General features: G+C 40.9%; 1 protein-coding gene across 13 annotated transcripts in view; it reads left to right on the forward strand.

Moving 5' to 3' along the window:
- MAPK9 (mitogen-activated protein kinase 9) overlaps positions 1–23,184 on the forward strand; it is a 70,498-nt gene that overhangs the window by 5,305 nt on the left and 42,009 nt on the right. For 5 of the 13 annotated variants that reach the window (XM_069588953.1, XM_069588956.1, XM_069588962.1 and 2 more), the window contains exons 2-3: positions 10,151–10,322; positions 21,693–21,822. In XM_069588953.1, coding sequence (XP_069445054.1) covers positions 10,201–10,322; positions 21,693–21,822 — 252 coding nt within the window. In that variant the 5' untranslated portion in view covers positions 10,151–10,200. Of the gene's footprint in view, positions 1–6,181; positions 6,265–6,359; positions 6,444–10,150; positions 10,323–21,692; positions 21,823–23,184 lie in introns of all 13 variants that reach the window. The other 8 variants (XM_069588954.1, XM_069588957.1, XM_069588965.1 and 5 more) reach the window with 2 other exon arrangements.

Below are 23,184 nucleotides of genomic sequence, written 5' to 3' on the forward strand. Positions count from 1 at the left end.
ACACTATTTGAATATTGTGTATCTAAATTGATGCTGCTACTAGTTTGATTTCAGAATATCTAGGCTTAAGGATGCAAACCAGGTAGTGAATCCCCTAGGTCTGATTCTGGAATCAAATCTGTTTTTCTAACTCTTAACTCTCAGAAACATAGCTACTATTATATGTTATGAAGTGGATGCCGTCTACAAATCTCATGACATACCGTCTACCTGTCAGGCCCTAGAATGGAAAGTAAATGCTGTGCATTGCCTCCTGTCGTGTCTTTCTTGGGGGTGTTCACCAGCATTAACTGTGTCATCAGGCTTTGCACTCACCAGGGTTGAGTCCCCGTTTTCAGAATGCAGATATTTGTTTGGAACAAGCAGAATGGGTGTGGTAAGATCTGTTCTAAGGTCGGGTAAGGCGGATCCTCTGGCCTGTGCTGAGCACTGTGCTAGCTGTCCTCTGAGGTTGATTCTGCAGTTATCCCCCTTCTACAGATGAGGATAAGTGCTTGCCCAAGTTCACTCACCCACATACGTGGCAGACCCACTGCCGTCTGACTGCAGAGCTGCCTTGCACTTACGGTCCCATTTAGTTTTCCTTTAACAAGTATTTCCTGGGCACCCACTGTGTAGTTAGTAGAGGGCTAAGAAATAGAGGAGCTCACAGAGTAGAAGTGGAGATAGACTTGCAAGGCAAATGAATGCAGATGGTGATGCTCAGAAAAGGGGGCGTGCCTGGCACAGCTGGAAAGGAAGGCCTGCTGAGGAAGACCTGCAGAAAAGTTTGCCCTGGACTTGGAAGGAGGGAGGTTGGCCAGGAACACAGAAGCGGGAGGGAAGTCATTTCAGGCAGACAGGACAACTCAGGCAAAGGAACCTGAAGGTGTGCAGGAGCTGGAGCCTGCTGCTCCCGGGGGGCTTGATAATGCCTGAGAGTGAGCCAGAGGCCCTACAGGACTCCTCTGCTGTGCTCGGGATTCGAAGTTTACCCTTAACACAATCAGTTGCTACTGAAGGAACTCAAACATAAGAGTAGTATAATCACAAATCCTTTTCAACAAGTCTCTTTAATTCTTGTTTTGAAATAATTACAAATCCTAAGAAGTTGCACAAATAGTACAGAGAGGCCCCGTGCCCCCTTCACCTGGTTGCCCCCAATGGTTGTGTATTTATATAGCTATAGTGCAATACCAGAACCAGGCAGTTAGTACCGGTACAGCTTTTGTATAGTTCTATGTCATTTTATTCACATATGGAGGTTCATATAACCACCGTCATTGTCATCAAGATACAGATCTATTTCATCATCCCAAAGATCCTCCCCTGTACTACCCCTTTATAACCACATTGCCCCCCCTTCTCCCCCACCATCCATAATCCCTGGTGACGACGAATCTGTTCTGTATCTCTGTAATTTTTCATTTTAGGGATGTTGTATACATGGATTATGGACCTTTTGAAATTGGCTTTTATCATTAAAATTTCATAATGCGCTATGACCTACCCAAATTGTTGTTGAATATCAGTAATTCAATCATTTTGAGTGCCAGGTGGTAGTCGGTTGTATGGATGGATGTACAGAAATTTGTTTAACCATTCACCCACTGAAAGACATCTGGAGTTCTTCCAGTTTTGAACTATTACAGATACAGCTTCTTGAGCATTCGTGTAAAGGTTTTCATGTGCACAGATATTTCTAAGATGGTGTGTATACCATAGATCTGAGGTGTCAGGAATGGAGGCTGGAGAGCACTTTGGCTGTTGGTGTGTCTCGGGCACAGTGAGGCCTTTACTCACAACACTGAGTATCAGGGCAGGACGTGGGGAGACTGATGACTGCAAGGGGCCAGTGGGGGGAATCCTTGCTAGATCCTTAGGATCCAGCTGAGTGACGTGATAAACAACTATTAGCTGTTATTCTGTGTCATAGTATATGCCATAAGTTAAGAACTGATGTTCAAAAGAGTGGCCCTGAGATGCTGTGAGGTTTTTGGTTTTTCAGGGAAGATAAAGTTGTGCTGAGATCCCTGGAGAAGGGAATGGATGCCCACTCCAGTATTCTTGCCTAGAGAATTCCATGGACAGAGGAGCCTGGTGGGCTACAGTCTTTGGGGTCTCAAAGAGTCGGACACGACTGAGTGACTAACACACACACACACACACACACACACACACACACGAATACTATTTTTAATAAGAATAAAGTAGGGAAAAAGAACAATTTGATGAAAACTTCTGGCAGCAAGCATTGAAACAAAGAAGGTGATTGTGACAATCTGCTTTTAGTCACAGCAGTCAGTTCACTTAAATATTGAATGCCCTGGGTATTCTGAAGCATTAGTGTGATTAAAGGTTTGATTCTGTGGATCACTGCATTATCTTCATCATCAGAACAAACGTGTCTAGGTGGGTTGAAGCCAACAAGATAAGATGTGAAGAAGGTCTGTGTTATTTTGTCCTGGTCCTAACTAGCCCTTTGACAATCACTTTACTCTCTAAATAAAATTAGAGATATTCCAGTAGTATATTGGGAAGAACATGGATATTGTAGTCAAATACACCTCCATTCAAATCCAGGCTATGCTACTCTCCAGCTGAGAATGCGGGCAAGTTACTTCCTGTCTCCAAGTTGTTTGCTCATTTGCAGGGTGAGGATAGTACCTGGACCTCACAAGCTGTTAGGAGAGTGTATATAACTGTGTACTGAGCCTGGCCCACTTGCCTTCCTGTCTCCAGTCTCATCTGCCTCAAATCCATTCTCTGTAAAGGGGTCAGAGTGACCATTCTTCAGCTTTTTATTTAAAAGTGTTTAGTTTTTAAAATGTGAAATATGTGCATAGGTAAAAGAAAAAAAAAGTTGTGATGTCAGGAGTGAAAGTCTCGTTTTCCACTGCTTCTCTGCACTTGCTAGCGTCTTGTCTGTGTATTCTCCTGTACGTTGGCATTTACTGTCTGTGCTCTTCTTTGCCTTGTTTTATTTCCTGATGTATCTTAAACATCTCTCCATATCAGTGCCTAAAGTCCCTGCATTGTTTTTAATGGCTTTATTATGCTTTTATGCCATGATTCTTCAGTCATTCCAAGGGGGCTTTTTAGATTATTTCTAGTTTTTTGCCTGTTACAAGCAGTGCTCTTTGCGTCCTTGTACATGTATATTTGTCTGGTGCATTTATGTAGAATTGTAGTTGCCAGGTCAGGAGTCATGCAGATTTTCCCTTAGATATTACCTATTTTACTTCCAAATAGTGTTTTACGAATTTATGTAATTCATACTAATTTATGCTCACCAGTATGTGTGAAAGTACCTGCTTTGTCACAACTAGGTTGTTACTTGCATGCAGGTCTTGCCGCCTCCAGGAAGCCTTCCTCTACATCTGCCTCTCACTCACACATTCCACTTGCTCTCTCCCTCTGCCCACCACTCTGCTGGACTTCCGCCCTGCAGACAGTGCATGCCCCCAGGACACTTCCTGTGTGGTATGATAATTATGCATTGGTGGTTTGGAGGGAAAGGATTGTCTGATTAGTGCTCCATGGTTTCCTTGGTGGCTGAGAGAGTAAAGAATCTGCCTGCAATGCTGGAGACCTGGGTTTGATCCCTGGGACGGGAACATCCCCTGTGGAAAGGAATGACAACCCACTCCAGGATTCTTGAATGGAGAATTCCGTGGACAGAGGAGCCTGGCGGGCTGCAGTCCACGGGGTGGCAAAGAGCCGGACGTGACTGAGCGGCTGACACACAGACACTCAAATACACATCCCTCGTGTTTGGTGCACAGGAGGCTGTCAGGAAATGTTTGTTGGGAGAAGTCAGTAAATAGTAAGTAAATAGTAGCTGACATCTCCCCAAGTCGCACATTATATGCTCTCCACTGTTGTTTCCCATTTTAAAATGTTAGAACTGCGTAAAGCTGTGGTGGAAAGCTGTGCTGTGCTGTGCTAAGTCGTTTCAGTTGTGTCCGGCTCTTAGTGTCCTGCTCCCTTGGACTGTAGCCCGCCAGGCTCTTCTGTCCATGGGATTCTCCAGGCAAGAATGGAGTGGTTGGCCGTGCCCTCCTCCAGGGGATCTTCCAACCCGGGGATCAAATCCATCCGTGCCTCTTCCGTCCCCTGCATTGGCAGGCAGGGTCTTTACCACTAGTGCCATCTGGGAAGCCCCAGAAAGCTATAGTTAGAGCTAATTTTTTTATTTAGAAAAGATAATCAGAGATTTAATACTGTATTTGCAGTACCTGGGTTGTTTATATTTAGAATACTAGAGGTAGGGAAAACACTTTTAAAGCATTTCTTACTCCAGGCTCTAAACAGATAGGAATGTTCCTCCTGCCCAATGTTTATTCCTAGAGTGGGTAGATTTTATTCCAGTATCCTGGAGGGGATCCTACAGGAGTCTCCAGTCTTGAAGAAATAGAGCTTTTCAGTTAGAGCAGTTCATTTGACAAGCATTCATCGAAGCAGCATGGTAAGTGGGGAGGGTGTAGACCTGAGGCAGTTGCCTTTAGTAAAGGCCATGCCGCTTCCTAACCTTGAGGCATCCACTCACCACACTCGGGTCTGTAAGGGCGGAGTGTATCCTCCTGGGAGCTTTCTCAGTGGATCATTGGTTGGCATTTCGTAATGTCGTATGAGAGGGAAGACAGGCCCTCCCTCCTTTTGAGGAGCTCCTCGCCTGGCAGAGGGAGGCGGAGGCAGACCTGCAGAAGCCGAGTGACAGGCGGTGTGACGGGCAGCGGATCCCACTGCTGGGAGCCGAGGTGAGGAACCAGCACCTGCTAGTGATGGGAGTTAAGTCAGGGACTCCGCCTTCCGTGTGTTGGTAATGTGGTTGCCTGAAGAATTCTTACACTTCTCAATTTGTGAATTGTCTTCTGAAACCTGGTTGATGTCCGTTTTGTTTATGACTTTCTTTTGTTTGTTGTTGTTTTTTGGTAGCTGAGTAGTGTCTGACTCTTTGTGACCCCTTGGACTGTAGTCCGCCAGGCTCCTCTGTCCATGGGATTTTCTAGACAAGAATACTAGTTCAGTTCAGTCGCTCAGTCGTGTCCAACTCTGCGACCCCATGAATCGCAGCACGCCAGGCCTCCCTGTCCATCACCGACTCCCGGAGTTCACTCAGACTCACGTCCATCAAGTCCGTGATGCCATCCAGCCATCTTATCCTCTGTTGACCCCTTCTCCTCCTGCCCCCAATCCCTCCCAGCATCAGAGTCTTTTCCAATGAGTCAACTCTTCACATGAGGTGGCCAAAGTACTGGAGTTTCAGCTTCAGCATCATTCCTTCCAAGGAAATCCCAGGGCTGATCTCCTTCAGAATGGACTGGTTGGATCTCCTTGCAGTCCAAGGGACCCTCAAGAGTCTTCTCCAACACCACAGTTCAAACGCATCAGTTCTTCGGCGCTAAGCCTTCTTCACAGTCCAACTCTCACATCCATACATGACTACTGGAAAAACCATAGCCTTGACTAGATGGACTTTAGTCGGCAAAGTAATGTCTCTGCTTTTGAATATGCTATCTAGGTTGGTCATAACTTTTCTTCCAAGGAATAAGCGTCTTTTAATTTCATGGCTGCAGTCACCATCTGCAGTGATTTTGGAGCCCTCCAAAATAAAGTCTGACACTATTTCCAGTGTTTCCCCATCTATTTCCCATGAAGTGATGGGACCGGATGCCATGATCTTCATTTTCTGAATGTTGAGCTTTAAGCCAACTTTTCCACTCTCCTCTTTCACTCTCATAAAGAGGTTTTTGAGTTCCTCTTCACTTTCTGCCATAAGGGTGGTGTCATCTGCATATCTGAGGTTATTGATATTTCTCCCGGCAATCTTGATTCCAGCTTGTGTTTCTTCCAGTCCAGCATTTCTCATGATGTACTCTGCGTGTAAGTTAAATAAGCAGGGTGACAATATACAGCCTTGAGGTACTCCTTTTCCTATTTGGAATCAGTCTTTTGTTCCATGTCCCCTTCTAACTTGCTTCCTGACCTGTATACAGATTTCTCAAGAGGCAGGTTAGGTGGTCTGGTATTCCCATTTCTTTCAGAATTTTCCACAGTTTATTGTGATCCACACAGTCAAAGGCTTTGGCATAGTCAATAAAGCAGAAATAGATGTTTTTCTGGAACTCTCTTGCTTTTTCGATGATCCAGCGGATGTTGGCAATTTGATCTCTGGTTCCTCTGCCTTTTCTAAAACCAGCTTGAACGTCAGGAAGTTCACGGTTCACGTGTTGCTGAAGCCTGGCTTGGAGAATTTTGAGCATTACTTTACTAGCGTGTGAGGTGAGTGCAGTTGTGCGGAAGTTTGAGCATTCTTTGGCATTGCCTTTCTTTGGGATTGGAATGAAAACTGAGTGGGTTGCTATTTCCTTCTCCAGGGGATCTTCCCAACCCAGAGATTGAATCTGCATCTCCTGCATTGGCCGGTGGATTCTCTACTGCTGAGCCACCAGGATCACGAGGTCCATTTTGTTGAAATACATCTCAGGAGTTGATTTCATTAATAGTTAATTTGCATGCTTTCTTCTTTTGGCTTGGGGTTCTTTCTCTCGCTCTCATGAAGCCCAGGCTTGGCAGAGGAGGTGGCTCTAACAGATTCTTTGTTACGTGACTTTTTTTTCCTGCCTGATAAGGGCAACTTATTTTAATTTAAAAATTATTTAAAATCTTGAGATGAAATTGTATTAATTGTTGACCTAATGATGTAATATTGGGGGCAGGTAAAGAATCTGCCTGCATGCAAGAGACCAGGGTTTTATCCCTGGATTGGGAAGATTCCCTGTAGAAGGGGATGCCTATCCACTCCAGTATTCTTGTCTGGAGAATTCCATGGATAGAGGAGCCTGTGGGCTACAGTCCATGGGGTCGCAGAGTTGAACACAACTAAGTGAGTAACACAATGAAGTAATGTACTCCCCAGATTCACAAAAGCTAATCTGATACTGTAGCAGTTAGAGTATGGGTTGCAACAGCTGTAGCAGAGAGGATTCCAGAACTACTCAACATGATCTAGATTAATTTATGCCAGTCTCAGTGTGGACAGGTGGACCAGAATGGCCCAGCTCTGTCCCACACGGTCGTTCAGGACCCTGGCTGGTGAGTGACTCTAGTGTCTTCAGCCTGTGACTTCCGTCTCTGGGAGTACAACCACTGATCACCCAGCCAACAGCAAGGGAGAACGATAGATTGGAAGGCAAGCAACTTTCTGTTTAAAACATGGCCTAGAAGTAACATCCGTCATTTCTGCTCACATCTGTCAGGTCAAAGTTGGTCGTCTGGCACACCTGGCCGCCAGGAAAGTGGCGGATGTCATCTCTGGCTGGACAGCTGTTTGTCCAGCTGGAACAGGATGGCTCCTGTTACTAAAAGGAAGGGAGCAGTGGGTCCTGGAGTAGGTCAGCGGCCTGGTCCGCTCATACTGTCCCTTGGCCTCTTCAGACTTGTCCAAAGTCACACTCTCCAACTCTGCAGTTATCACCTGCCTCCCTTCCGCGGTTTCACCTCTATTTCTCCCCGTCTCCTGCTTTCTCTAAGCCACGCATTTCCTTCGTTTCCCCAGCTCCCATGATTCTGGCATTTTTATCAGGTCTGCCTGTTTTGAGCCCTGCTCACTGCAGTCACTCCCTTTCTCAGCTTCCCGAATGACCTCTCTGAGAAGCAAGTCAGAGCCTGTGCCTCTCGTGCTTTGATGCCTCTGCAGCCCTTAGGCCCACATCCAGACCCAGGTGGCTCCCAGTGGCTTCCGAGGCTTGTGGTAATCTGGCCTTGTTTTCTGTCTCCAGTTTTTCCCCCACAACCCAGCAAAACCGAATCTCAAATGGCTTGTCATGCTTAGAAGGCACCTCCAGGTCTCATCACCTGCTCCTTCTCTGCCCTGCACCCTGAACCTCCGTCCTTCTGGCTTTAGGGCTCTCCTTGCTTTCACTCTCTTCTGAGTGTACCCACGGTGTGCACTCGCTGTAAACTCGAAGCCCAAAAGGCAGGCAGGCTGGCTGTTCTGGCAAGGGACATGGTCCACAATGGTACTCAAATGCTTTGTGAATGACCGTCGTGGCTGGTCCATTACTATATGGCAAAGAAAGAGCAGACTGCATTGGCTTCTGGCTTTTTGCTGAGTCTGTCTCTGATCCTTGGCATTTGTACTCCACCAGTCAAGCTGAACAATTCACCATGTCTGAGCACAGACAGTTTGAACTCTGCGCTTCTACTCTGTCTCTGCAAAATTGTTCAGGGCAAATGCCACCTCCTCCATGAAGCTCTTCTTGTCTTCTGCACCCCTGCTTGTGGGTTGAACCTCTTTCGCCTTTCAGATTTGCTTACATTTTGCCTATGGCCCTTACCTCTTCGTAACTTAGATTACAATAAAGATAACAGACTCATTCTTCACATTTCTTCCCCAAAGAGTGAATTAGATGATATTTCAAGACCAATTCCTGGTTAATCTGGCCATGTCTTCTGTATTTATCACTTTCTTGTTCAAAGGCACCCCATAAATGTTGAAATGAATTGTCTCAACCTATTAAAAACTATAAGTAAATTAAGAAAAGGATACTCCTTCAGATGTCAGTAAAATGGAGTAGCATCATGAGGGAATCATGAGCTACAGTGTTATTGGGTCAGATCAGCAGAAGTATATTGAATGTTAACTCTGTCCCAGGGTCCAGGCCCTCCCTGTCCTCCTGTCCTGGAAATACAAGGTGCCACGGTGATCAAGATGGACCTGCCTTTACCCTCTAAGAGCTTAGGACCAGCTTCTCACAGCTGCATGACTTAGCCAGCTCACTAAGCTTTGGGTCACTCCTGTGTAACACGGGGCTGGCGATCCCTGTGGGTCGTCGTGAGCAGTGTGTTGGTTTATCTAGTGCAGTGCTGGCCTCCCAGAAGCAATCCTCAACCAGTGTGCAGTGGCTCTTGGTCAAAGTGGCTGCTGGTAGTAATAGCTGTGCCTCAGCCACTGCCCTGAGAATGGTTAAGAAAAAAAAAAAAAGAAGCAAATATAAATTTGATTTAATTATTTGTTCAGACTTGTTATTGATAAATTTATTTCCATTTTTAATGGAAGTCCTAGGCATCATTGCATTGAAATATGTATCACCAGTACCAAAAATTCCATGAGTAGACATTAAATGTTAGGTGGTAGAACAAACAGGCTAGAAGCTGGGGCAGCCGTAGAATAAAATTTAAATTCTGTGTTTTTAGACAGTGTGGAATACTTACCTAAATGATTTTATTGTTGGCTTTTTAATTTTTAATGACCAGTGTAAATAACTTGCTAACTTTTGAATAAACATTATCAGACAAGAGCCAGGAAGCTAAGTAAAAGTAGCTTCCTGCCAATTGATTTCTGTTTGTTTTGTTTTCTGTATAAAATCACATAGGCTCCTGCAGCGTAGAAATCTTAGCTTACTGTCTAAACCACAAAAAGGCTGCTCTGGAGGTGCCAGTTCATACTCATACCTCATGATTAACGTCATAGTGTCCATGTTATTGACTGTAGGTTATGACAGAATTCTCTGTGTTGAAGCCCACTAGTGACGTGGGCTGCTGGGAATATAAACTAGCTCCAGAACCAGCTCGAAAGATAGGAACGCACTCACCAGTATGCATGGCGCTCACAGATGCCACCAGCCCTGCAACACCCTGTTGTCCTTTAACTTAGCACTTTTATAATCACTTTGACATCAGATGTGCTTTCTGGTTCATCCCTTTAGCCTGAGTTTGTGGACCGAGCAGAAGCCTGGATCATTTGTTTCTCTGTGTGGACATAGACATGTTCATTCTGCAGCATCCCTGGAACACCTCCCTGTCTGGTTGAGACAGTTCAGCATAATCTGGCCCCACAGGAAACTGATGGGAATTACACAGTGGCATGGTCTTGTCTTGGCTAGTAAAAATGTGCAAATTCTTTTCTCCAAGGGTGGTTGTTTCCTAATCCAGTCCCTTAAGATGTGGTCATGCAGGATCTCAAAGTGTCTTCCCTTCATAATAGTCTTGTACATTAAGGTGGATGTCTTTGCATTTTTTGTTTGTGGCTTAAGTTCAGAACTTGGTCTGAGTTTATCAGCTTATAACCATAATGTCTTATATACCAAAAATTGGAAACACGGTTAAGTGCGCTATGCATGTATAATTTCAGCAAGAGTGCATGTTCATTCTGGTTCTTTTTCAGGGACTCTGACGACTGTGCCCGTCCTCTGGAATACTGCATGACGGTGCATCATGAGTGACAGTAAATGTGACAGTCAGTTTTACAGTGTACAAGTGGCAGACTCAACTTTCACTGTCCTGAAACGATACCAGCAGTTGAAACCCATTGGCTCTGGAGCCCAAGGAATTGTTTGGTAAGTATAGTGTGTTTCAGTAGTGTAGATTGTTTTTGTTGTAATAAAAACTTAATAGTTCTAAGTTGTCAGAATTTAGAAAACACTGATGATAAAAAATACTCTTTGCTATAGGTTTATAAGCTAAATTGAATCAACCGCTTGCTTTAGTTACATGTAGTCGGATTATAGGATACAAACTCAAATTCTTTAAAATGCTGCATAAATTTAAATAGGTAGACATTTTTCTTTTTGGTTTCTTTTTTCTTTTTTTTCCCCTTTTCCATTCCCCCTGTCATAATGATATTAGAATAATAGGTATGACAATGAGTTGTAACCGAAATTTGGAGTTTTATTCATTTCTTCATCCTGGCCACCCTTCCTCCCTCCCCCTTTTATTCCCAATCACTCCTATTCGTTTCTAGGCGCCATGATTGCAGTGCCTTGCCCTTCATTGGCAGGATGAGGCCAGTCAGTGTCATTATCACCCCATGGATTAACCAGGAAGGGATGCCGTATGAGGGGTTGGGCTGGCCGTCTCTTCCTTGGTGTCTCACTTCAGCTATGTGTCCAGCCCAGCCGTCAGAACCGTTGGTCTGACCCTGAACCTTAGTCTCTTGCTTGGTAAGACAGTCAGCTGCCGCGACATCACTGGCCAGCTAAAGGTAAAGTCTTTCACGTTTTCTAGACTACAGTTATCGGCACCTCCCGAACTTTTTATCCCTTAGTTTTCTGGGCAAAATCTTTTCTTCTTCTTTTGGTCAATAAAAACAAGATTGCCTTTACATCTAAGAGGAACTGTGGTAAAGCTAAATACCTAGTGATTACAGCTGGTAGGTAAAGGGAATTCAAGATAAAAGAGAACTCTTGAATGTTCTGGTTGGGGAGTTTATATTTTTATTAGAGGTAATGAGTTTAGAGAATCTGCATCTGTGGTTTGTAACTGACCCTCTGTTATCGAGACATATAATCAGGGAAGGTGGTAGTTTTCTTCAGCCTAGGTAGGTAGAGGTCCTGGGAGCTGAGGAGATGGTAGTCCAGAGATTCCTTGAAAAACTAATGAGGGAAAAGGGGCTGTTGGGAAGGAATGCCTGGCTTGCATCTACAATAGTGGTGATCTTAACTTTCAATGGATAACATGCTATATCGGTACTTAAAGACCCAGTGTACCACAAGACTTTTTAAAGTGAATGGATGGCTCATATTAGGATACTTTGATGTCAATAAGAAATTCTAGATGTAAAATATTCTTTTGATTTATAGTATATCTCTTATTTGGAACTGAATGGTAATTTGACATAGGAAATTAAGCAAGACAGATAAAAAGGACATTTAATGTAATAACCACATTTAGAGGTTGATTAGAAGTTCATAATTATAAAATGGAGATCTTTATAAGGGTTAGGCAGTTAAAATTAATGACTTCATTACAGCATGGTAAATGACCATGAACTTACATGCTACTTTATAAAATACTGTTTCTCGGGAATTAGTTTTGATTTCCAGTTTGCGAATACTACTCATCTTTGTTTTTTTAAAGAAATGTTTAATAATGAAATTACTCATTATGAGTATATATTTTTCATTCAAAAATTCTAGTTTTGAAATGAAAGCTCCTACATATACCATGATAAGCTAAACCTCCTCTCATAAAAGCATTCGTAGAATTATAACATGGAAAGTTCTGAATTTTGAAAACATTTTAAAAACTAAGAGTCCAGAAAATCATCTGTAGCCAGTTGATTTTCAAAAAGGGTGCCAAGATTATTCAAAGGGAAAAGAGCACTCTCTTCAACAAAGGGTGCTGGGACAACTGGATACCCACATGCAAAAGAATGAAGTTGGACCCCTATTTCACATCATGTGGAAAGTCAGCTCAGAATGCATCAATGGCCTATATATAAGAGTTAAAACCGTAAAACTCTTAGAAGAAAACAAGAGGGGAAAGCTTCATGACCTTGAATTCTTAGAAATGACACCAAAAGCATGAGCAACAAAAGAAAACAATTGGACTTTATAAAAAAATTTTTTTGTGCATCAAAGAACACCAATAAGAGAGTGAAAAAACAACCCACAAATGGGAAAATATTTGACCATAGTCTAATACTTATAAAGATCTTCTACAACTCAGTAACAGACAAGACAATTTTAAAAAAAGAACAGACAAAGGACTTGAATAGACATTTCCCTAAAGATTTTTGGCCAATAAACATGAAAAGATGTTCATTGTTAGTCATTTGGGAAATGCAAATCAAAACCACAGTGAGGTACAACTTCACACCCACTAGATGGCCATAATCAACAAAATGGAAAATAAACAAATTTTGACAAGGATGTAAAGCAATTAGAACCCTCATACATTGCTGGTGAAAATGTAAAATGGTGCAGCAATTTGTGAAAACCAGTTTGGCGGCTCCTCAACAAGTTCAGTTCAGTTCAGTCGCTCAGTCGTGTCTGACTCTTTGCGACCCCATGGACCGCAGCATGCCAGGCCTCCCTGTCCATCACCAACCCCCAGAGTTTACCCAAACTCATGTCCATTGAGTCGGCGATGCCATCCAACCATCTCATCCTCTGTCAGCCCCTTCTCCTCCTGCCTTCAATCTTTCCCAGCATCAGGGTCTTTTCAAATGAGTCAGCCCTTTGCATCAGGTGGCCACAGTATTGGAGTTTCAGCTTCAACATCAGTCCTTCCAATGAAGACTCAGGTGTTAAACATAGAATTATTGTTTGACCTAGTAAATATTTCTAGATATATTCCCAAAAGAATTAAAAAGAGATATTCAAAAAAGACTATATATAAATGTTCATAACAGTACTGTTCACAGTTAGCTGAAAGGTGAAAACAGGCCGACTGTCGACCAGTAAATGAATGGATACACAAACTTGTCTTCTATATGTACATGGAATATTATTCATAAAAAGAAATGAAGCACTGATGTATGCTGTGACGTAGATGATCTTCAAAATCATGTTAAGTGAAAGAAGCCGGACATGAAAGGTAGTAGTGTTTGAGTCCAAAGTAGGAACATCCATCGAGAATGCAGTCATGCAGACTGGTGGCTAACTAGGACAAGAGGGAGAGGAATGGGGAGCAACTTCATAATGGGTATGGAGTTACCTTTTGGGGTGATGAAAATTTGGGGGGTTATTTAAAGGTGGTGATTGAACAACACTGAATGTGCTAAATGTTCCTGAACTGCTCACTTTAAAATGGCTTATTTTATGTTTATGTGATTTTTTTGAAAATAAAAAATGTAAACTGAAGGATGCCTTAAATTAAGGATATTTGTCACTTAATGGATACTCTAAATATTATATTTAATATATTAAATATTATAATATTTTCATTTATATTATCCAGTAAAATATGTCATTTTTTGTAACATCTAAATTCTTTTAAAATTATTTAAAAGAAAATACTAAGAGTTAAGTGAAAGTACATTTAACTGTTAAGTATTTTCCTTTAAATAATTTTAAAAGAATTTAAATAATATTTTAAATAATTTTTTGACAATTTTATTAACATTTTTAGGAGCAACTGTCACCTCACATACATGTAGATGCTAAAATTTTAACACCGTCCTGAATCTCATGTCTTGCAAATTCCATTTCCATAGCCTGAATTTTTATTTTTATTTTAAGGAAAGATCAAAAAATGAGTTTTGCCCATCTCTCCTAAAGAAAGAAGTCATTATTTTGAACTGATTAAGGTAGCTCTAAAGGAGCCCCTGCATAGCTAACAGTTTATTTTATAATCTTTGATGTAATTATTCACTTAAGTTTGTAATCCAAGCCAGTTATTCATTACCAAATCAAAACCTTTTAGTTGGGTTAACGTTGCTGATTCATGTAAAAGGGGTTAGTTAATTTGATTCAGATTATTGGTACTTTCTTTTAGAAATGTTTGTGCAATTATGAAAATTATTCTTAGACGTGTGGGGTGTTTTCTGTTGGCTTTTAGATGAGGTGCTGTCACGAGAGCTGGGCCTAGATGATTGGAGGCCTGGTTTCCATTATTACTTTACTGCTCCTTTCTGCCAGAGCCTGTGCTGGCTTTCTTTCAGCCGGGAAGGTGGGTGACTGCTCCTCACCTTCCTTCTGGGCTTGAGGCTTCACGGTTCCCCTGAGCTGCAGCACTGACGGTGCTGGCGGTCCTAGTTCCAGACTGACAAGAGAGATACTTCCCCCACCTGTCTTCGGAGGACTTTTTTCTGGCCGTTTCGCACAGCATCTTGAATATTGGCATTCTGCTTTAAAAACTCCTCAAAAGAAAAGTATTCTTTTTGTACAAGGCATAAGGGGAGGGTATTTTACCTTGTTCTACTGTTTAGATGAAGCAAGAAACTATGAATGGTTCCTTTCAAGGAATGACTCCTTTCTTCCTGGTCACTGTTGGAAGGGCCTGAGTATCCCCAGCATCAGGCCCTGACTTTTAGATAGCCTCTTCTCTCCAGTGGTCCCTTCTCTGCAAACCTGACAGGCTCTTTCCCATGCCCATCACTTCTGTCCCCACTGCATCTCCTGGTTGGAGAACTCTTTGCAACCCTGCTGACCAGTCTTTTTAAGACTTAGCTCTGAAACTCCAGATAGTCTCAGTTCATGCCTGGAATAGAGCCTTCTTTCTGGTTAAACCAAATGCTGGACTAATGCACTGTGCGCACATGCATGCTCCGGGACTGTGAGATAATAGATTTGTGTGTTAAGCTAGTCACCCTGTGGTAGTTTGTTATAGCAGCAACGTGAAATGAATATATGTGTGTTTCACATTTTTGAGAAATGTCATAGTAGCAATAATGCATGGTTTATAAAAACTTGTTAATCATCTAAACTAGAGCTTTATAAAGACATAGGGACAGGTAAATTAAAGTGCAGGTACTGATATAAGATTAAATGGAGGAGCTGAGATCCAAGTAAAATATTTTGACTCCTAATTTTGAATTGTAAAAGCAACTGTCTGATTTATTTGCTTCTCTGTTTTTGTTGTTCATTAAAACTGTTAGTAAAATAGTTAAGAAGTAAGTTTTAAAATGTTTATCATTTGCAGTATTTATAAAATTAAGTTATTAGTAGAATTAAATAGTTACAGGCTCTATAGGAAAAATGTATACACATTTCTTTCATGTAAATTCAGTTTTCTTCCTTTCCGTCTAAACTCTCAAGCTGTTAATCAAAGCACTAGGGAGTATTTGTTTTATAAAACAATTCTATGAAGTGTTTAACTTCTTTTTTTTTTTTTTTTTTGCTTTTTAAAAAAAGTTTAATTGAAGTATGGTTGGTTTACAGTGTTGTTAATGTTTGCTAAATGGTTCAGTTGTACTTGTAAATGCATTCCTTTTTTAAAATATTCTTCTCCACTATGGGTTATCATGGAATAGTGAATGTGATTCCCTATGCTGTGGAGTAGGACTTTGTTGTGTATCCATTCTGGGTATGATGGTTTGCATCTGCTAACCCCACACTCGCACTCCATCCCTCCGCAGCCCCTCTCCCCCTTGGCAGCCACAGGTCTGCTCGCTATGTTTGTGAGTCTGTTTCTGCTCCATAAGTGTGCATTTGAGTCATATTTTAGTTTCCACATATAAATGACATAACATGGTATTTGTCTTTCTCCTTTCGACTTCCTTCGCGCAGTGTGTTAACCTCTGGTTCCATCCTTGCTGCTGCAAATGGCGCCTCATTCTTTCTTTTGGTGGAGCGGGGTTCCATTGCATGTATGTACCGCATCTTCTTTCCCCATTCGTCTGTTGATGGACATTCAGGTGGTGAATACTGCTGCTGTGAACATGGGAGCTGCATATGCTCCATACTGTTTTCCATAGTGACTGCACCAATTTATATTCCCACCAACAGTATAGAAGGGTTCTCTTTTCTCCACACCTCCAGCATTTATTATTTATAGACTTTTTAATGATGACCATTCTGACTGGTGTGAGGTGGTACCTCATTGTAATTTTGGTTCACATTTCTCTGTTAATTAATGATGTTGAGCATCTTTTATGAAGTGTTTAACTTTCTTTTTTAAAAAAGTGTATAGTATTAGATCTGAGAGTGCTTAGAAGTGACAGTTACAACCTTAACTTGAAATGGTTGGTGTAGCTTATTTTTTTTTGCTTCCTCTGGTTCTGTATAAGCGTGAATGTTGGCCTGTTCTTACACTGTTTTATTTTCTGTTAGTATATATAAATGAATATAATGCCCACAACAAAATTTTTGTGATAAAGTAGATATATGATATAAGGCATAGGAACGCTGTGATTCAGGAGAATCGAGTTCTAAGTCCAGCTCAAATCCTCATTGCAGTAGTTCTTAGTTACCTTGGGCAAATCATTGTGTCTTTATGGACCTTAATAGATACATCCCTAAAATAAATGTTTTGGAACTTCTTATTTAAATTGGTAGACCAAACACCTAAACAAAGAGACCAGGAGGGCAGTAATCAGTGGATATGAAAGCACATTTAACAAGTTTCTGCAGAGGAAATGAGAATAACTAGATGAGACATTTGCCACAAAGAAGAGAACCTATCTATAGTAGAACTCAAGAGAGGTTTTGGGTCTAGAGATGCCAGATACAGAAAACAAAGATGAAATGGGTGGCTGGAAATAGGGATGTTAATTAAATATGTGTCTGCAAAACAGTTTTGCTAGTTGTCTCCCAGCCTTCTCACCCCATCCCCATGCTCAGCATTTGCCCCTAGATAGTGAGTAAGTAAATGAAAAATTATTGGGCTAGGATCTGGGAAAGGAGAAGCCTAGTCAGAGGAGCCCAGGCTTTGGGGTGGTCTTTACCTTGAGGGCATTTGAAAATTCTGGAATGGGCAGCTAAGAGATTTGAGAGTCCTTTGGAGTGTCTTGTGGGGCCATAGGAGATAGGGATTGGAGTCCAGGGCCCTCTAAAGGGGCTTAGTGAACTTCCTTTGCTTTGAATTGGGTCCAATAAAGGGCTGCATGCTAGAAGTAAGAACAATCCAGAAAATAACAGGCTCTTGCAGGCACTGCCCTTAGCTTTACATCATCTCATTTGCTGAACCCAAGGTAAGGTGAGCCCAAATTGCTAGTGTTTGAAGGTCCAGCAGAAATAAATATAAATTCTACCTGGAGGAAGACAGCATCATACTAGTTATCAAATTATTTCTAGATAGCAGACAATTTTGCAAGTTCAAGGTCCAGCACATAGTCAGAAATAACTAGTCACAAAAGGAGATTCGATGATATTCACAAAATCCAACACAACAACAGAGAAAAGAAATAGATCCATAGGAGTTATTGGCCTTATTGGATCCAAACTTCCAAAGAACTATGATATTATGTTGCTAAAAGACAGTATGAAAAATTTTGGGTGGAAAATGAAAACTTTAAAAAACTAAATAGAAATTATAGAACTCTTAAGATATAGTAATTGAATTATGAAGTTAATAGGTGGGTTTAAAAGCATATTATTAATAAGTATAACTGAGGAGAGAATTGTGATCTGAAAGACAGTTAAGGAGAAAAGTATCCAGAATGAAGGCTGGGGAGACAAAATGGTAGAAACATACAGAAGAGAAGATATATTTGTTTTCTATTGCCGCATGACAAATTACCATAACCTGGGCTTCCCTGGTGGCTCAGACGGTAAAGGCGTCTGTCTACAATGCGGGAGACCCGGGTTCAAATCCCCGGGTTGGGAAGATCCCCTGGAGAAGGAAATGGCAATCCACTCCAGCACTCTTGCCAGGAAAAATCCCATGGACAGAGGCGCCTGATAGGCTACAGTCCATGGGGTCACAAAGAGTCGGACACGACTGAGCGACTTGACTTGACTTGACTTGACTTGACTTGGGATGTAAAACAAAGCAACAGCCATGTGTAATTTCATAGTTCTGTGTAGGTCAGAAATCTGGGCGGGCTTCCCTGGGTTCTCTGTGTGGCATTTCACAAGGCTGAAATCAAGATGTCACTGGACCAGGCTCTTATCTGGAGGCTCTGGGGAAGAATCTGCTTTCAGGAGCATTCAGGGTTCTTAGCAGAACCTAGTTCCTTGCAGCTGTAGGTCGGAGGTCTTTATTCCCTTATTGTCTGTCAGCCAGGGACCACTCTGCTCCCATTCCTTCTCAAGACAAACCCCCCACATCCATCTTGACGGCAACAATGGCATGTCTGGTCCTTCTCTGGATTCAGACCTCTCTGACTTTCCCCTCTTCCCAGCCAGCCAGAACAAACTTTGCTTCTAAAGGGCTCTTATAACTGGATTAGTGCCCCCCACCCCTTCCCTTGTGATCTCCCTTTTGTTGAAATAATATTTAGGCCCCTTATGGGACACAGGGTGAATATACTGCAAGAAAACCAAATGCCTAGAAATCGGTAGAACAAACCACTTCAGAAAACAATTTGGCATTATCTACTAAAATAAAACATGCAGTCCCTTCATCTACTTGTTAAAAAGACATGCATAGGGTACCCAGAACCTTGTACAAGAATGTTTATGACCATTCTTTGTTTTTTGTAATGCTTTGCAAACTGAAGACAGCCAATATATCTGTAAACATTATGTCATATAATCACAATGAAGGGGTGTTAGAGCAATGACGCAGAATGAGCTGTAGCTTCATACAACAATGGATGTATCCCACGAACACCATGTTGAGTGAAGGAAGTTTCAAAAACCAGGCAAAAATAAATGATGCAGGGTCTTAAAGATGCATGTTTAGCAGGTAAAAGCAAGGAATTGATTCTCATAAAAGTCAGAAGTAGTTACCATCTTTGGAGGGCAGTGGGAATAGTGATTAGTAGGAGATGTGACTGGGGGACTTTGGGGTTGTTGACAAAGCAGGATTTTCTGTGATAAATCATTGAGATAAGGAACAAAAAAGGAAGCAAAAGAATGAAAACCTGACAGGCACAAGCCTTCTGTGCATAACCAACAGCACTCAACTTTGGCAATCCCAAGAGAAAATTGACTTCAAACTTAGAAGATAAACTATCAATCAGGGATAAAGGAAGAGTAGGATAATTTATCTTCCATGCACTTTTTTTCCTGAAGAAATTCCCTTAGGATATATTCCAACCAGAAAGAGAATACAAGAATGTATAACAAGTAACAGTGGAGGCCAGTGAAAAGAAATCCCAGGCTGATAGCTGCACATCAGGCATTGAAACTTCAAGAAAAATGTCTTCCCCTCCAAATGGAATAGATTCCAAACAATAGATAATTTGAGAAGGTAGGAAGTACTAGTGTCAGGCTCTGGCGAGATAAATTTGTCTTCTCTTAATAAGAAAAAAAAAAGTTCATTAGAAACCTGTAGTAGAAAAGCTAGAAAAAGTCATGATCTAAGAAGGAAATAAATTTAAAGTAACATGAGGTTTGAGAACTGGTAGAATGTAGGAAGAGAATCCATTTAACATTAATATTGGAAACAGTCTTGTTCTTTTATGAGTGACAGCAAATCATGTGATCTTTAGAAATGAAGTGTAATCCTTACTCTGCAATTAGTGATGTTTACATGTGCGTACATACATACACTTCATATCTTGATTTTCAACTTTTAGACACTTCCTACAGAAGAAACACAGAAGACCTAATTATAGAGGCTAAAAGGTGTGTTATCAAACTTGACCATTTAAGACAAATTTGGAGGGAAAGAGAGTAGAGAGCTGGAAGTAAAAGAAGATGAAGTGTAATATTCTCATTTTACATACTGGGCAGCAAGAAATTCCTTTAAAAGTTGATGAAACAAGTTTAGACATGGTTATTTAAAGTTACAATGGTGACCAAGGTAAAAATTAAAAATAACGTGAGAACAAAAAGCTAAGAGACGTCCTTGGGGGTTTCAGATAAGTGACTAAATCCTCAGTTTTCATGATGGGGAGTAAATAGATAATTTCTAAAGTTGATAAATGAGGAAAGAGTGATAAAAGTATATTTTTGGAGTTGAGACTTGACTACAAGAAGTAAAGCCAGGAATGATTGAAGATAGCTCCTCCTGGAGTTGAAACTAGGAGTGGGGATCAAGTGTCTGCTCAGGTAATTCAGAATTGGTTCATTTGTCTCACTGGACAAAACTTCTTTGTCCAAAAAAAGATGTGTCTGTTTTTAAATTCTTAAGACTGAGATATATACGTGCTTCCCAGGTGGCTCACTGGTAAAGAATCTGCCTGCAGTACAGGAGACTTGGGTTCACTCCCTGGGTCAAGAAGATCCCCTAGAGAAGGAAATGACAACCCACTCGTTTTCCTGCATGGGAAATCCCATGGACAGAGGAGCCTGGTGGGCTACAGTCCATGGCGTCACAAAGAGTTGGACACGACTCAGCAACTAAAACAGCAATTTTATGTATACACACACACGTATAAGTGTACAAATCACACGTATATATTAATGATTTGTTTCACAGATTTAATTTTAACATTTTGTAATTTATATGAATATTATATTTGCCTGTGGGCATGTGATTTTACATTTGTGTATACCTGTACACATAATGTGAACTGAGTTAAAGAAAAAACAATTTCAAAGTAACTCGACAGCTTTCAATTTTAAAAAGTTAAAATTGAATGAAGTTTGAGTTTCTTGGCAAACAGATTATTAACAGAAGTGAATAAGTGTAAACAGTGTCATAAACTGAATAGAATAAATAGAAACAGTGTTTTAAATGGTGCTTAGGTTCTCAGATGGTCTTTAGCAGCTTTGAACCTCCAGTGAGGAGCCAGAAGGTAACAATAACAGCAACTGATGCTAGTGCTAGCTTGAAACTAGTACAAAAAGTATTCGATTTTTCCTGTCTACTTTTTCTAGGAAAATGAATCATAAATTTCAGCTGGGAGCTTGAGATGCTAGAAACAGATCCCCTAGATTTTATTTCTTATCATAGTATTAATAATATGAAGAGGTATTTCTAGTAGGATTTTATATATATAGCAATTGGCTTATGTTAGGGATTTTGTATCTTGGGGATTTACCATGAGTTGAGATTTTGGCTTCTGCTTTCTTTTTAGATTCTTTCATCTAGGAAAAAACACAATCAGTCAAAACTTAGATTTATAATATTACATTCTTCTCAGGAGCTCAAACCATTTTCTCCACTGTGATATTCCAAAATATACTTCTGTTTTATTTTGTGATACCAGTGAGTTTTTTCAACTTACTGACATATTTAAACTGAAGATTTTGTTTCCTGACCAGACTTACATGCTGTATATTAAATTACCTGGTGCCACTGAAAGGAATCAGTTCATCCTCACTGTTAGCCAGCCCACTTTGCTCTTCATGTGCAGAAGTACCTGAGTGAAAGCAAGCAGATGTTTCCTTGTTTGTTATTCAGTTAGAAAGATAATATATTGAATGTACACTGCACTGCTGTATTTTCCAGAATTATCCTAATGGCTTGCTTATTATATTTCTTAATTATAGTGCTGCTTTTGATACAGTTCTTGGGATAAATGTTGCAGTCAAGAAACTAAGCCGTCCTTTTCAGAATCAGACTCATGCAAAGAGAGCATATCGTGAACTTGTCCTCTTAAAATGTGTCAATCATAAAAATGTAAGTAATGTCTGTGTTTCCACTGTATACTTTAATGTTGTCAATGATATGTGATAATCTTCTGGGTCTTTGAAAATACAATGAGTTTAGACCTAGGGTAAGCTAGTGGTAAAAGTACTATTTAAATGTTTATATTTTATTGATAAAACTGTTAATCAGCATTGGGGATATTGAGTCAACAAGAGGCATTGTGGTCCATAGGAATTTAGGCCACTCATTAGGACTGGGAATGTTCTTGTTACCATTTGGTTTTCACTATTTCAGTGTGATAAAATGGCAAGAGTATTGACTTGACAAATTGAGAAATAGTTAAATACTTTTTAGGAAAACACTGTTCTATAAGTAGCTTTTACATATTCATATTTATGGAAATAATTGTTATTAGATGATGCTTTATTCAAGGTAGTTCTACTTGGCACAGAAATCAAAGCCTTGTACATTGTAAGGAAAAACAGTATATCTCTAGAAAATGAGGTACTCAGTCACGTTTCATGTTCTTTTGCTGATCCCTGAATATTATGTGGAACATGATTTTGATAGCCTTGTCATGTTATAAGATTATAAGATGGTAAGCCTAGAAGGGGCTTTGGAGACCCCCTCCTGTCTGACTTCTCTTTGTTGCAAAGTTGAGGGGATAAGTATCTAAGATCCCACTCAGCTCCATATGGCTCCTTTTTTTGGTGACATTTCTGCTGGATTTTTCTGGTGTGTGGACAAAAAACAAAGATAATTTCAATCTTTTGAGTCTGTGATTTGAATTTGTTTTTAATTTCTCCAATGCATGTTTTATTTGTTATTCAGTTGCTAAGTCATGTCCAACTCTTTGCAACCTCATGGACTGCAGCACTCCAGGCTCCCCTGTCCTCCACTATCTCCCAAAGTTTGCTCAGATTCATGTCCATTGAGTCAGTGGTCCTGTCTGTCCATCTTTCCTCTGCTTCTCCTTTTGCCTTCAGTCTTCCCCGGCATCAGGATCTTTTCCAGTAAGTCAGCTCTTTGTATCAGGTGGCCACAGGATTGGAGTTACAGCATCAGTCCTTCCAAGAAATATTCAGAGTTGATCTCCATTAGGATTGACTGTCTCATCCCCTTGCAATCCAAGGGGCTCTCAAGAGTCTTTTCCAGCACAACAATTTGAAAGCATCAGTTCTTTGGTGAACTTCTTTGATGCTTTCTTTCTGGTCGAACTCTCACATCTGTACATAACTACTGGAAAAACCATAGCTTTGACTTTATGGACCTTTGCTAGCAAAGTGATGTCTCTGCTTTTTAATATGCAGGTTTTTGTGTCTAGGTTTGTCACAGCTTTCCTTCCAGGTAGCAAGCATCTTTTAATTTCATGGCTGCAGTCACCATCTGTGG

The sequence above is a fragment of the Ovis canadensis genome, chromosome 5, assembly GCF_042477335.2.
Source record: "Ovis canadensis isolate MfBH-ARS-UI-01 breed Bighorn chromosome 5, ARS-UI_OviCan_v2, whole genome shotgun sequence".
Lineage (NCBI taxonomy): Eukaryota > Metazoa > Chordata > Mammalia > Artiodactyla > Bovidae > Ovis > Ovis canadensis.